The following is a 15,572-nucleotide window of genomic DNA, read 5'->3' as shown; positions in this document are numbered from 1 at the left end:
CATGTGAACGAGCAGGGAATCAACCTGCTCCACCTGAGCTACAGCCCCTATGTCATTACACTATAAGAGGCGCCACCCGGTGGTGTAACCAGGTACTGCAGAAAAAAAGAAAAGAAACAGAACATTGTCTGACCTCCATCATCTTCTTGCAATATTTTAACCGATCAAATAATTAACAGCAATTTAATTATCAACTCAGTTTTAATACCATCAGACAGGTCGATCATCTTAAGCTTCATTTTTACAAACAAACCTACCGCTCAGATATCTGCCGTCTGCTGTCAGCTGTACAGATATGGAAGGTCAACACTAACATTATCAATCAATAAATCTTTATTTGTAAAGCGCCAAATCACAACAGAGTTATCTCAAGGCACTTTCCACATAGAGCAGGTCTAAACCGAACTCTTCAGGTTTCATTTAAAGAGACCCAACATTCCCACATGAGCAGCACTTGGTGACAGTGGAGAGAAAAAACTCCCTTTAACAGGAAGAACCCTCAGAACCAGACTCAGAGTGGGAGAACATCTTTTAACAGGAAGAACCCTCAGAACCAGACTCAGAGTGGGAGAACATCTTTTAACAGGAAGAACCCTCAGAACCAGACTCAGAGTGGGAGAACATCTTTTAACAGGAAGAACCCTAAGAACCAGACTCAGAGTGGGAGAACATCTGCCTGGACCGGTTGGAGTAGAGAGGAGAGAGAGGAAGGAGAGGAGAGAGAAGCACATTAAAGGTCCGGGACTGGAATCTGTCATCCGGACGTCTACAGGCCCAGATTGCTATCTTTTCAAAAATTGCTGTCCCATTTAAATATGATGTGCAGCTTTTATTGTATTATCTTTCATTGATTTCTTTTATTGGGCTCATTTTATGTGTTTTTTATTGTCTTCTTATATCATGATGCATTTATTAATTGATTGCTTTGTTTTTGTTCTGTCATATCTCTTTTATTTCTGTTATCTGACTGTTATGCAAATTAAATACCATTCATTAATAACCCATTAACCATTGACATCTCTACTAAGCTGCAAGTTTAACAGATTTAAATATTCATTCATCCCTACTTCCATTAGAATAATAAATAAGACAGTGTGAGGTATGCATTGCTGTCATGTTGATGCTGCTAGGATTGGTGTAATCCCCTGTAGGAATGTGCAATATGTGTACTTATTATATGTAGATATTTATTGAGTCAACAGGAAGCATTATATAATTTATTGTTGCGCAAATGTGCAACTTTACTTTTACTTTCTTTGTTCTATGGCGGCAGCGGTCTCAGCACTTCGAGCCCAAGACAAATTTCCCTTCGGGGACAATAAAGTATATTTATCTACTCAGTATGTTGTTTGTTATGTCCATCCGTTTTCATGATGGGGCTGCGTTGAACACTGCCACCTGTAGGAGGCGCTGTGTAAGTCATGCTTTTCTTGTTGAACCTGTAGATCTAATGCGGTTTGACAGTGACAGAGCCACACCTCGCCTCTCTCTGACGACAGGATGACATTTTGCAGCAGATGAGCCTTGCAGGAGGAATGCATGGAGCAGGTTGACACATGCCTCCCTGCAGACCAGCCAGCAGATAACAAACCTGCAGCAACGTCTGACTGCAGACAGCAACAGAGCTCTGCTGAGAGGAGATGAGAGGATACCGAGGGATCAAGTACATTCTGTTCATCTGCTGCTACATCTTCTGGGTGAGTTTCTCTGTTTGGATGAAACAAACTCAAACTCTTAAACTTGTTGCACAGCAGTGGGATAAGTACTCAGATCATTTAGTGTAGTAAAAGTACAAATACAGCAATGTGCAACTACTTTATTACAAGTAAAAGTCCTGCATGAAAAATCTTACTTCAGTAAAAGTACAAAAGTTTTTTTAAATGTGAGCCGACTACACACTGCTTTTTGGTTTCATCTTTAACAATGTGTTGTATTTTAAAAGCTTGTTATATTATCCATTGTGTCAAATCTTCATCTGAAGAGTAACTAAAACTGTTAAATAAATGTAGAAAGTACCATCACATGGAAATACTACAGTAGAGTACTAGTACCTCTAACTGTACTACAGTAAAGTACTAGTACCTCTAACTGTACTACAGTAAAGTACTAGTACCTCTAACTGTACTGAAGTACAATACTTGAGTAAATGTACTCAGTTGCCTACTACGAGTTAGTTTTACTGCATGATTTCAACATGAGACTTGAACACTGACTGGTTCATAGGAACAGAAAAGGAAATAATGTTATCGTGTTAATATAACTAATATTTTATACCAAATTATTCAGGCCTAATCACGACTCCTGAAAGTCAGGCTCAAGTCCAAGTGCTAGGATTATTTAATATGAATGAAAACAGCTTTAATCACAAATTACTATCTACTTGTTACTATATTACTTATTACATATACACACATATATATTATTATTGTTATCTATCTATCTATCGTGGATCCTCATCAGTGAAACAGTATGAATATTCAGGTGTTTGTCAGTTGTGTCTCTCTCTTTAACTCAAGCTCTACTTTCTGGCTCGTTGCTTTCATCACTCTGCTGTTTAAAAGGTCAAGCACGAAACTGTCAAGATCATTTTTTCACACTTTACCTGCAGAAACACGTCAGTGCTGCTCTCACTCTGAACTCTCACAGAAAGTGGGAAGAAGAAGAAAATGTCCAGTTTAGAGGACTGAAGCAGGAAATATATTCCCTTCAACTGATTTATATGTTACAGAAGTTACAGAAGAGGATTCCCCAAAATATCAGAGTTGGTTTTAATTGAATGTTTAGGGTTTAACCACTTTCAGATGTTATCTGTTATCATAACAGATAAATTAGTGTTTGTGGTTTCACACTAAGTGCTTCATCAGGTCATGGAAAGGTACAACAACAGAGACAAAAGCTTAAATATGTAAACCAGCAGTGAGTAAACAGGTGAGCAGAACAGGCTGGACTTTAGGAGGGAGGAGCCGCTGGTTCCTGAAGGGTTTTTAATTCTGTATTTCAATTTAAATCATTTCTTTAATTAATCTCCTCGATGTTACAGAGAATAGACTCTGATGTAACGATGCTACAGGTTTATATTCTGACACCAGTTTACAGTATTTACACTTTGTTTTGTCTGTGACAGCTAAGAATACTACAATACCCATAAGCCTCAGCTGCTGTTGCCACGGCTACTGAACTCACTGGAAATAATTACCCACAAATTAAAAGTGAACAGATTTAATTTGCAGATTGTAAAATGAGTTTTCTAATCTTTAATCTGTCATTAGTGATGCCAAAGTTTAAACTCTCTGATTGGCTGTTTCTTGCCGAAATGCATCATGGGAGTCGTAGTTAACTTTTATGTTCACAGTCTGGTAGCTTCGACTTTTTATTAAATAACTAGATATTTACTACCGCATATCAAAAAAATAAAAAATAAAACAAATAAAAAAATCACTCACAAAAAAAAGCTAAATATTTGAAAAAGAGAAATAATAAAAAACAAAAAAGCAGCAAAGTAGAAATTCTGAATGAAAATGAGACTTTCCTGTACTGTAGTCTCTTAATAATAAAGCATTGTGTGTGTTTGTGTGTTTCTCTGCAGGTTGTGAGCTCCGTCCTCACAGCCGTCGGCATCTACGCAAAGATCGCCAAAGAGAGAGGTGACGTAAAAAATAACTGTTTAACATCATTTACACTGAAAAACCTGAATATTAACATCATCCTGTTTAAAGAGGAACAGACTTAACCCAGACCTGATATACAGTACTTACTATGTTATGTCAGTTTAAGATGCATTGAAAGACTCACTTTTTACCAACTGCGTTTAATCTGTTCTTATTTATTTATATATTTGTGTGTGTGTGTGTGTGTGTGTGTGTGTGTGTGTGTGTGTGTGTGTGTGTGTGTGATGTATAGATGTGGTCGATACCCTGACGCTGGATCCGGCTCTGCTGCTGGTCATCGTCGGCTCCGTTATGTTTCTGATCACCGTTCTCGGATGTTGCGGATCGCTGCGTAACACCACCTGCCTGCTGAGGATGGTATGACATCACTGATCATATTCAATATTCATTCACGTATTATCTACGCCCTGTTAGTAGATCAGTTGCACATTTTCTTACGGGTGATGTCAAGTTTGCACGTTTAAACCACAGACTGTATAAAAGAAATGGACGTAACATCCGTGACGTCACCCATTGGTTTGTGGACTGCTGCTCGGAAGCCAATAGTTTCGAATCTAGGCAGCGCCATCTTGAAAATTTCAGGTGCATGCTGGGAAAAATAAAAACATGGATTCTACTTATATGGACATGAGGCGGAGCCATGGGCGGAGCGGGGAGGTTGCTATAGTTACGAAGGCTGGATCTCGAGGACATTGGTCAATCAACCTGTCAATCAGGACGTAGCCCCGCCCCTAATGCATACCCTGCTTTATCATCACATATAAAATCAGGGAGGCCAAAATGTCCCAAATGAACATCATACTGCATTGAAGAAGGCTTTAAACTAGCGATTGAGACCATAAACACATTTTGAAAACGTTTACTGAGGTTAGAAATCAAGTGAGAAGTTGGTGAATTCTCCATTGACTTGTATAGAGACGGTCGCCCCCTGGTGGCCTTTTGATAGAATGCAGTTCTAAGTTACTTCCTGGTTGGCCTCATTTCAGAGGACCAGAGCTCCCTGTCTGGTTTTTACACACACAGACCTTTAGTAAATCAGGCCCATAGTGCTGCATTCGTCCATACTTCTCTGTGTTACGCACTCCTAATATTAAGTACAGACAAAGAGATTTGAGACACAACACGTTTCCATCGCTTCATCTCTGACTGTCGATATGTTCTTTACACTTTCTGATTCACTCTACAGCAGAATGAGCCTCCAGCTGTGAACAGCGATGAGCTGGACTGTTAATATCGTATTGATATTGTGTTAACCAGCTGTTTGTTTCTGCAGTTTCTGGCGATCCTGGTGATCATCCTCTTACTACAGATCGCAGCCGGAGTCGTAGGATATCTCTTCACTGACATGGTGACGTCACACTGCTCCGATAAGACAAAACAAATACTGAGATACTCATCATAATGTTTGTTCTGTCTCATACTGACACTGATACTGTTGCTGTAATGACCAATGGACTGATGCTGTTGCTGTTCAGGTGATGGAGAGGACGGAGAGGCTGATGATGAAGGCCATCGTCCGCTACAGGGAGGACCAAGACCTGGAGAACGCCATCGACTTCATCCAGAAGAAGGTGAAGAAGAAACGTGACAGAGTCCATGTTTGTTTAGTGAAGAATCGTGGTCTCAGGGTTAGGGTTAGAACCATAGTCTCATTTATAGAACCAGTTCAGAACCCTGCTCTCACCTTTAGAACCAGGTCAGAACTGCAGTCACACCTTCCTTCAAAACCAGGTCAGTAACCATAGTCACACCTTCAAAACCAGGTCAGAACCATAGTCTCACCTTTAAAACCAGGTCAGAACCGCAGTCGCACCTTCAGAACCAGGTCAGAACTGCAGTCACACCTTCAAAACCAGGTCAGAACCACAGTCGCACCTTCAAAACCAGGTCAGAACCATAGTCTCACCTTTAAAACCAGGTCAGAACCGCAGTCGCACCTTCAGAACCAGGTCAGAACTGTAGTCTCACCTTTAGAACCAGGTCAAAACCTAGTCTCACCTTTAGAACCAGGTCAAAACTGCAGTCACACCTTCAAAACCAGGTCAGAACCATAGTCTCACCTTTAGAACCAAGTCAGAACCACAGTCTCACCTTCAGAACCAGGTCAGAACCACAGTCGCACCTTCAGAACCACGTCAGAACCTTTTCCATGTTTGTTTAGTGATGTTTCTGCTGCTGTGTTTGCAGTTCCAGTGCTGCGGAGTAGAGAGCTACAAGGATTGGTCCCATAATGTTTACTTTGAGTGTTTGGACACCAACCCGAGTCTGGAGGCCTGCGGAGTTCCCTTCTCCTGCTGCGTTCACCTACAGAACCAGGTCAGAACCCCAGTCTCATCTACAGAACCAGGTCAGAAATGTGGTCTCACTCTCAGACCCAGGTTAGAACCGTAGTCTCATTTATAGAACCAGTTCAGAACCTCGCTCTCACCTTCAGAACCAGGTCGGAACTGCAGTCCCATCTTCAGAACCAGGTCAGAACCGCAGTCTCATCTTCAAAACCAAGTCAGAACCACAGTCACACCTTATGAAACCAAGTCAGAACCGCAGTATCATCTTCAGAACCAGGTCAGAATCGCAGTCTCATCTTCAGAACCAAGTCAGAACCACTGTCACACCTTCAGAACCACAGTCTCATCTTCAGAACCAGGTCAGAACTATAGCCTCATCTTCAGAACCAAGTCAGAACCGCAGTCTCATCTACAGAACCTGGTCAGAACCATAGTCTCATCTACACAACCAGATCAAATTGTTGAGATATCATATTCACATGAGCCTGATGCCTTAAATAAGCAGAAAAATGTCTTTTTGCTTCGTGACTTTTGGAGATTTTAATGAAAACTGCTCCGAGGTGGACAGGACAGGAATGTTTCCTTAAACATCCTGGATGTACGTTCGTATGTGTGTGTACTGCAGACGGTGCTGAACACCATGTGTGGTTATGGGATGCAGCAGCTGGAGCAGAGTTCGGCCCGTCATGACGTCTTTACTGTCGGCTGCCTGCAGAAAATCATCTCATGGGCCAAAAACAACCTGCTGCTGGTGGCTGGTCTGACCCTCGGCCTGCTGCTGCTCGAGGTGAAAACATCCTGCTTTCATCACGTTTGGCTCATTTTCTCTTTGTTCATTTTTTTTTGGTGAATATTTGGGTGATTTTATTATATGCAGGTTGATTTACAACAGAATAAAACCAATCCTGTAGTGTATCTTTGTCATCCAGAAATGAGGCTGATGGATTTGATTTGTGGAATTGAGCTGGTTTATTGTAAGAAACCCAAGAAATACTTTGTACATCCAGGCGGGGAGTTCTGGTCCTCTGAAATGAGGCCAACGTGGAAGTAACTTAGAGCTGCATTCTATCAAAAGGCCACCAGGGGGCGACCGTCTCTATACAAGTCAATGGAGAATTCACCAACTTCTCACTTGATTTCTAACCTCAGTAAACGTTTTCAAAATGTGTTTATGGTCTCAATCGCTAGTTTAAAGCCTTCTTCAATGCAGTATGATGTTCATTTGGGACATTTTGGCCTCCCTGATTTTATATGTGACGATAAAGCAGGGTATGCATTAGGGGGCGTGGCTACGTCCTGATTGACAGGTTGATTGACCAATGTCCTCCAGATCCAGCCCTCGTAACCATAGCAACCTCCCCTCTCCGCCGTTGGCTCTGCCCATGGCCCCGCCTCATGCCCATATAAGTAGAATATTTTTATTTTTCCCAGCATGCACCTGAAATTTTCAAGATGGCGCTGCCCAGATTAGAAACTATTGGCTTCCGAGCAGCAGTCCACAAACCAATGGGTGACGTCACGGATGTTACGTCCATTTCTTTATACAGTCTGTGTGTACATCTCATACTTATACACATATCAGACGTCATTGGCCAGAACACAACCACACAACCCCCCCCCCCCCCACACACACACACACACACACAGTGATAGAAAGAAAAACACCAGTATCAGTTTCTAATCAGTCTGTTTTCTCCGCCAGGTCTGTATGATCTGCCTGGCTTCTGCTCAGATCACCTGGATTAAAAAAGTCAAACTGCAAAAGAAAGAAAATGAGTCTAGAAGCAAGTCGGAAAGGAAAGACAGCTACTGGTATCCTGCGTTCGCTGACTTTGACGACGAGTGAAACGAGAATAATTCCAGAAGATCTGAAGACGATTGTGGAAAAGTCTCCGATTAGAGAGCTCGGTCGACTCTGTGCTGGTGAAAAAGAGCTGAATGTTGATCAAATGGAGCAAGACGCGCTCTGTTCACACTGTTAATTTATAGTGTTGGTATTTAAGTCGTGTAACAGGATGCAGTTGAACTACCTCATGCTATGCAGCCAAACATTGCCCAAATATACACAACTTTATTTTTTAATGTTACCATAAATCCCAAAGTTTATGATCTAATGTCAGACTGAAATAAGCTACTCAATCAGTAAAATGATGAATTCATATCTGTTCTGTAAATCAGAGACCAAAGAAAGAAATGTTCGACACCTATCAAAGTCAGAATTGTTATTTGTTATGTTTTTATTCATGATCTTGTTTTTATAACCATATTGGAGAAAAAAAACAGTAATGTCAGTCATCTATCATAAGTCAAATTTCCAACCAAATGAAGCTGAAATTTCTAGAAAAGTCTTTTCCATCATTTCCTGTTAAACTAATTCTCCCGTTACTGCAATTAAACCATTGCAGAAGAAGAAGAAACACAATGTGATGACATCATTGAAAGAGCGAAAATATGATGGAAATATGACATTTCTGTTAGTTTGATGTATTGATGTGAGGAAAGTTACAGTCTCCTCATCATCATCGCGTTTATTCACAATGATTTTATGATATTTCACAATTTTATTTTTGTGCGTTACCACTAAATTTTTCTTTGAGTGTAAACTGAAAATGTGGATATCCAGACAACGTTCAGCTTCACAGCACTCGAGCCACAAACCGAACACTTCAGCTTTCTTATCTACAAACAAAGACATGTCTTATCCTGCTTTGCTGAACAAGCGACCAAATACCCACCGGGACAAAATGCACTTACTCATATCCTCAGTGTGTGAAATCAGGACACAGCTGGAGGCAAATCATATCAGAAATTTCGTGACTCCTGAATAACAGAGATATGAGTAACCAGGTTTCACAATTTATATGTAAATGCTGAATCCTGGATATAACAGAAACCAGAAAATGTCTCTAAACCAGGGTATTAATGTATATAAATGATTTCCTTGTGTTGTTCTATGTATGTTGTAAAATAGGTTTGAATTTAAATGGGTACTACTAAAATATATAAGCTATGTTATAGGACTTTATACACTGTACAGCAGTAAATGGATGGTTAACATGAGCTGAACTGGCATAGCTTTATGATATACTACTAGACAGCTAACTACTAGATAGCAAAATGGAAATTTGGTGAGAAAAATGTGAAGAAAATGAAAATGTGAAGAAAATAAATGGAAAATGTGATGAGAAAAAAGGGAACTGTGAAAAAATGTGTAATAGATACATAATTTTATAAAGTATTGAAAATAAATGAAGTTTAGTCTATTTTTCTTAACTGATAGGAGGTTTAATGAAAAATACGAAGCTTTACATTTCCTACACATGTGACAACTAACATGAGCAGAGACTCAAATGCAGACTAGTCCACAGACTCAGTCCTTTAATCAATGCCAAAAGTCGATTAATCAGCGAAGGCAAAAGGCAGAAAGAAAGAAACTGGTCAAAAATCAGTAAAGGCTCACTAGGAAAATACTAAATAATGGTAAAGGTGGTAGAACACTGTCATAAGGAAACAAAACAAACCGGCACAGAGGGGAGAAAGACTCTATACTCTACAGGGAGACAATGAGACACAGGTGCAACACATTAGAGCAGGACAGGTAATCACACAGGTGGGAAGCACACGAGGGCAGGAAGTGAAGGACCTGGAAAAAGATGAGTATCAAAATAAAACAGGAAACAGAAAGTGACTTAAGTAACGGACCGAGGCTTGACAACACTATTAGTTGCAGATTTAACTCAACAATGTAAGATCATAGATAGGCCCCAGTGCAATTTTGCTTAAACACAAGCGCACACACACATGAGAGAACTGCTATTGTCACTATGTGGGCTAACATTACAAGTGACTGGCCACACACTCATCCTAGACAGCAGCCGAAGCTCCTTAACAACACTTATCTAACAGCCTGATGATGTCTCCAAACTATCAAACATCCAAATATAGCTGACACTAACAAAGCTATACACAGATATCTTGCACAGTATGTCCATAAACATAACCATCAAGAAAAACACAGCTCATTATTATACCTTATAAAACACAGCATTAATGAATGGATGTGGCAACAATGCATATCACTCATTGTTCCAACATATGAGGTTACAAGTACACTGCCATAGATTTAAATTCCACTTCATAACAAAGAGACGCTGTACTCACTCATTAGAAGCTCATCTTACAGGTCCAAAGTCCTCTCAGCTGTTCTCATAGAGAGTATAGCCAGTCCACTGAGTCCAGAGAAGCTCTCTGCTGGTCTCATAGAGAGTATAGCCAGTCCACTGAGTCCTGAGAAGCTCTGCTGGTCTCATAGAGAATATAGCCAGTCCACTGAGTCCAGAGAAGCTCTGCTGTTGTCATAGAGAGTATAGCCAGTCCACTGAGTCCAGAGAAGCTCTGCTGGTCTCATAGAGAGTATAGTCAGTCCACTGAGTCCAGAGAAGCTCTGCTGGTCTCATAGAGAGTATAGCCAGTCCACTGAGTCCAGAGAAGCTCTGCTGGTCTCATAGAGAGTATAGCCAGTCCACTGAGTCCTGAGAAGCTCTGCTGGTCTCATAGAGAGTATAGCCAGTCCACTGAGTCCAGAGAAGCTCTGCTGGTCTCATAGAGAGTATATCCAGTCCACTGAGTCCAGAGAAGCTCTGCTGGTCTCATAGAGAGTATAGCCAGTCCACTGAGTCCAGAGAAGCGGGACGCGATGGTCAATGCCGCTTCATTTATGGAACTAGCTAGCAAGCTACCGCTAGCCTCCAGCAGGACGCTAGCTTTTGTCTGGGTTTGAGTAAAAAACGTGTCTAATTTGGTCATTTTAGCTTTACCCTCATCCTGCTTCTTTCTTTCCTTCCTCTTTAGCACGCTACTTTTTTGAGGGGGCTTGCTAAACATGATACCAACTTTTCTAGTCAACTTTCATCCACTTGCTTTGTTTTCCTGCTGAAAGGAGAAACAACTCACGTTGCGTTATCTCAACTCATCATGACTGACAGATATCAAGGTGATTGGACAAATGATCATTTCCTCCTCCCATACCAGCCACTCAGCTGGCCTACCTTACTGACCCGCCCCGAGCTATTTCATTCACATAAACAATACAGCTTTTCTTCCTTCATGGGTCCCTGACGGCATCTGGGCCCCGATGCAGCTACACCTGTTGCACCGTTCATATTTACGGCACTGTATTTACTATATCTATCCAGTTACTTTTTTTAATGTTTAGTGCATTTTGTCAGCTTTGGAGCTCCATCAATTACTACTCCTCCTCATGCATTGGTACACTAACCCTGATGTGTAACACTGCTGGAATTCCCTTTAAGCAATGACACTTAAATTGCCCAAACTCCAAAACAAATAATTTCTTCCCCTTTTAACTTTTAACCCTCTAAAACTGAAACTACTGCCTGTGTGATGTACAGAGGATCATCATCTCACAGCAGCAAACACACTGATAATCTAGCGCTCTGCTGGTGACACCTAGAGGCCGCAGGTGGAATTACACCTCATAAAAAGATCAATCATACTGCTGATTCAGACGGATACTGATACTCAGAGCTTTGCTTTAAGGCTCATCTTAACATACTGTGAATATTTAAAGCAGTTTTTGGACAATGTTTCTGGTTAACTATCTGTCTGAAGGAACAGACTGTTTTATTAGGATCTATTGTTTGTTGGATGTTAATTTAAAGTCAAATGTAAAGCTCACGTCCTTGAGGAGGAAAGCTATCAGCACGGAAAGGCAGGAGACCCCTCAGTAAATCTGCCTAATCCCTGTTGTTCCTCCCTCACTCATTAATCTTTATTGTGACTTTAATCTGCGGTGCAGGATTAGCAGCAGACACCTGTGGTTGCGTGTCTTTGCGGGGATTCAGTCCTGTGCGCTCTCACGCTCGCTTCATTGGATTAATCAGCGCGGTGCTCTGTGGGTTTGTTAAAAATAGCAGCGGTGTGTTGTGCTGATGATGATGATGAAGTGTGTTTTTGTCGGCCAGCCTTAAAGTTTCTGTCTCCATGTGTTTCCTTTGCAGTTTTAACCAATACATCAGGAATAATTCAGGTCTATTTCAATTTGGATCTTATAGTTTGGTTGTTTTGTTGATCATTTCTATCAAAAATAACAAATACTCACCAAGTAAACAGCTGACATCTGGGGACACGGTGGCGTCACAGGCAGACAACAGAAAATAAGATCAGAGTATAATGAACCAAAATCAAAATGATCCTTTAAAGGAAAGTTCTCACTACCTGCAGAGACAAAGACAAAGACATAAAAGTCATGAACATCTAAAATGAACATAACAAATATAAAGTTCAAGGCTAGACTTCGCATATTTTTATATTAAAGACTATAAACAGGGAAAAGAGCTAGCCAATAATAAACATGCTGTAGTTTATTTGTTTAATCTGCACAGAAATCAAAACTGTTAAGAAACTGCATGAAAGCACAAGGCAATGTATGTCTGAGCCTTGAACCTGCATTATTCCTCATGGCCAGCAGGGGGCGACTCTGACTTTATTTTTTCAAGTCTTCTTCAATACAGCATGATGTTAATTTAGTAAATTATGGTTCCAGTTTGAGTAAAATATGTAATTAAGCATAATTATGCTTTTGGGAGTGGATAAGTTGTGACTGACAAGTTGTTACCATGGTAACAACGTTGGTGAAGTGCATTATGTATGGTAACCAGGTAAGAGCCACTTTCCTTGTATTCATAAACATACTTGGCCAATAAAACAAATTCTGAATCTGATCTTGAACGCACTATTGATTGATTGATTGATTTCCCTGCCAACTGTAGCAGCCTCTAGTAAAACCAGTGAGCTAATCAGTCAATATAATTACTATTAATACATTCAGAACATACAGTGGGAGATTAGTATGATTTAAACAGCTGTCTGTGCCAAAGAAGTTAAAAAAAATAGACTCATTGGTGTAAATCCTTGTCTCTACTCAATTTTACAGGCTTATTTTCCAATATGACACACCATATAAAAGCTAAAGTAATAAGGTAAAGTTAAAAGTAACCAGAACAATGTCACCTGTACAGTAACTAAAGGATGGACTCATACGTATATTAACATAGTATTTATTTCAAATACAAATTCACATGAGTCACACAAAGTTCAAAAACACACATTTCATATAAAAAGTAACAGGTTGTTAATGTACATGATGCAGTTTGGTAATAAGTTGAAAATACTGAAGCTAGTCCGGCGACAGTGTACGTTGGCAGAAATAAAACCAATGGAGGATCAAGTCCGATTAAGGCAGGTCTACGTTTTCATGTTCAACTCTATACGACACAAGACAATCAAATCCTAAAATACACTTTAACACTCAGAGAAATTCAAGCGGCACTTAACCAAAGAAAAAAAAAGAAAATCTGATTTGTTGTTAGTGAGGTTAAAGAACCAGACGATCTCTCTTTCCTACAACTCCTGAACACGTTTAATTCATCCTGACTGTTGTCATTCAATCATTAAAGATTGACTTCCTACATATAAAGATACAACTGGTGTAAGTTAAGAACTCCAACATCAGCAAACAATGTAAACAACTTGAGGTAATACGAACGAGACTGGCTAAAACAGGAGAAATCACCAGTTTATCTCCTTATAATTATTAAACCCAGGGCTTCATGAACAGACTAGACAGACTTCTTGGAGGTATTTGAGGTTACTTAGTAAATCTTGGGGGGAAACAGCAAATAAATAATGTTAGCAAAGTGGACCAAGCTCTGAAAAATGTAAATCATGCTCTCAAATTAATAAATCATGACCAAATGAATGTACAGTGATGTGTTAAACTGTACTAAAACGTTTAAATACATGTTTAAGGATGTCAATGATGAAACAACAAAGAGGTTAAATATATATCTGCTAAATAATCTAAATCAGCCAATTGATGATGTCATTTTGGCTCTGTTTGTTAGGGTTTGTTAGACGGAGGGTTACTCTATTATATAGCTGCCAACTCCCTGGAATCTCCCGTAATTTACAAGCCCCAACTTTGTTTGTTAATCATAAGAAGAAGCGCACAATAACAAAGGTTTTATTTTGAAAGCTTAGACAGGAAGCCGCCGAAGCTGAAACACTTCACGGCAAAATGTTTTAACTGTAAATAAAAGTACAGAGTTTCCAGCCTGCGTCAGACGATGCTGAGTTTACTAACTAATTATTAAAAACCAGGATGTGATGTGTGAACTATCGTCATGGTAACCAGCTCAGCTCTAATATCTCTGCTCATGTTCTGCTGAGTGTTGCATGGGAGACAAAATTAATTAAGCTGAATTCAAAAGTTTAAATGTGACAAAAGTTGTTGTTGTAATAAAAATAAAAACATGAATAAATAAATAACAAGTAAGATAAACACTTACCCTAAATCTCCCAGATTTTACTACTCAAATGTTGGCAGGTATGTTTGTAGCACCTTTAAACAAATTTAATAAAGTACACGTTACATCCGGGTAACTATGCACTTATTTATGATTAACTGGCACAAACTTCATATAACAGAACCAGAAGTTTATCCAGCCTTGTGTTATTTCCCCTGGTCTGTTTTTGGGGCCAACCTTTGACCTTTGACCCCGCCTCCCACTGTTATCGGAGACTCTGGTCTTTTACGATACGATATACTTTGTGGTCTTTGTAGGGAAATAGTGGGCTGCTGGCCAATATTAGAGGAAACACGGTTAACAATTAATATTTTGAGTTAATTAAAGTTCTGTTTTATCAACTTAAGAGCATGATTTATTCATTTGTGAGCATAAATTATATATGTATTTTTTGTCAATGGCACCTGCTGGGCTTTATAGTTTTCAGACTGATAATGTCGTCCTGTTCATGATAGCAGTTTGTCCAAGAAGCCAGAGAAACAAACAAAACAACAAAACCAACAAATTACCTGATAGGAACGATCAGTTTGAGAGAAGTAACTGAATCTATGTTGAGTTTTTAGTCGACCCTGTTGAGGCATGAGATGAACTAAAACCCAAACTAGCATCTGTTCACGTTAGCTGCAACTGGTAAGATTCCCATAATCCCTACAGCACTTAAAGTAAAAACAACAACAAAAGAAAAATAATGCACATTGACTTCAAATGAAGCCGGTGAGAAAGCACGCCAGCATGCTGTCAGACACAAACGAAGACAGAAGAAGACGGTTGAGTCCGCTTGATGAAGAGCACTTGGATTTGTTCGACACTTTAACCCCTTCGACCCCTGTGAGCACCGGCCAATCAAATACAACGCTTGGTTAAAGTAGAAACACCTGAGACATAAGACAGAGACGTGGCTCCGAACAAACAGCAGCACAAAGACATTTGTCCCTTTGGTAACGCCAGAAAATGAATACTACATGTGATGTATAACGTAGAAGATGTAGAATATGCTCTAAGGATGCAAACACATAAGCTTTGTTTTTTAGATTAACAGCTGCAGAGTTTTCACTTCATCCAATAAAACTTTCTCTACAGTCTTCCGGACATCAAAGCAGATTCGTTCTGGTTTTAAAGTCTGAGTGAAAATGATAAGCAGGTAAAATCCCACTGAATGATCTCAGGATCAGGATGTGTTGAAGGTCCAGAAGGGCTGGCACTTTCTTTTCAACCTCACTGAGTTCTTC

General features: G+C 39.9%; 1 protein-coding gene across 1 annotated transcript; it reads left to right on the top strand.

Moving 5' to 3' along the window:
- The first annotated feature begins 1,640 nt into the window (after positions 1-1,640).
- On the top strand, positions 1,641-7,802 carry zgc:113223 (uncharacterized protein LOC541424 homolog). The gene is made up of 8 exons (XM_053323097.1): positions 1,641-1,697; positions 3,587-3,644; positions 3,901-4,025; positions 4,942-5,016; positions 5,144-5,239; positions 5,856-5,984; positions 6,582-6,743; positions 7,659-7,802. The coding sequence occupies exons 1-8, from the start codon at positions 1,641-1,643 to the stop codon at positions 7,800-7,802; spliced, it is 846 nt and encodes a 281-aa protein (XP_053179072.1).
- Positions 7,803-15,572: the final 7,770 nt, after the last annotated feature.

Source organism: Scomber japonicus, chromosome 7 (assembly GCF_027409825.1).
Source record: "Scomber japonicus isolate fScoJap1 chromosome 7, fScoJap1.pri, whole genome shotgun sequence".
Taxonomy (NCBI): Eukaryota; Metazoa; Chordata; class Actinopteri; order Scombriformes; family Scombridae; genus Scomber; species Scomber japonicus.
The sequence above is the reverse complement of the archived record's forward strand: the minus strand, read 5'-3'. Positions and strand labels throughout refer to the sequence as shown.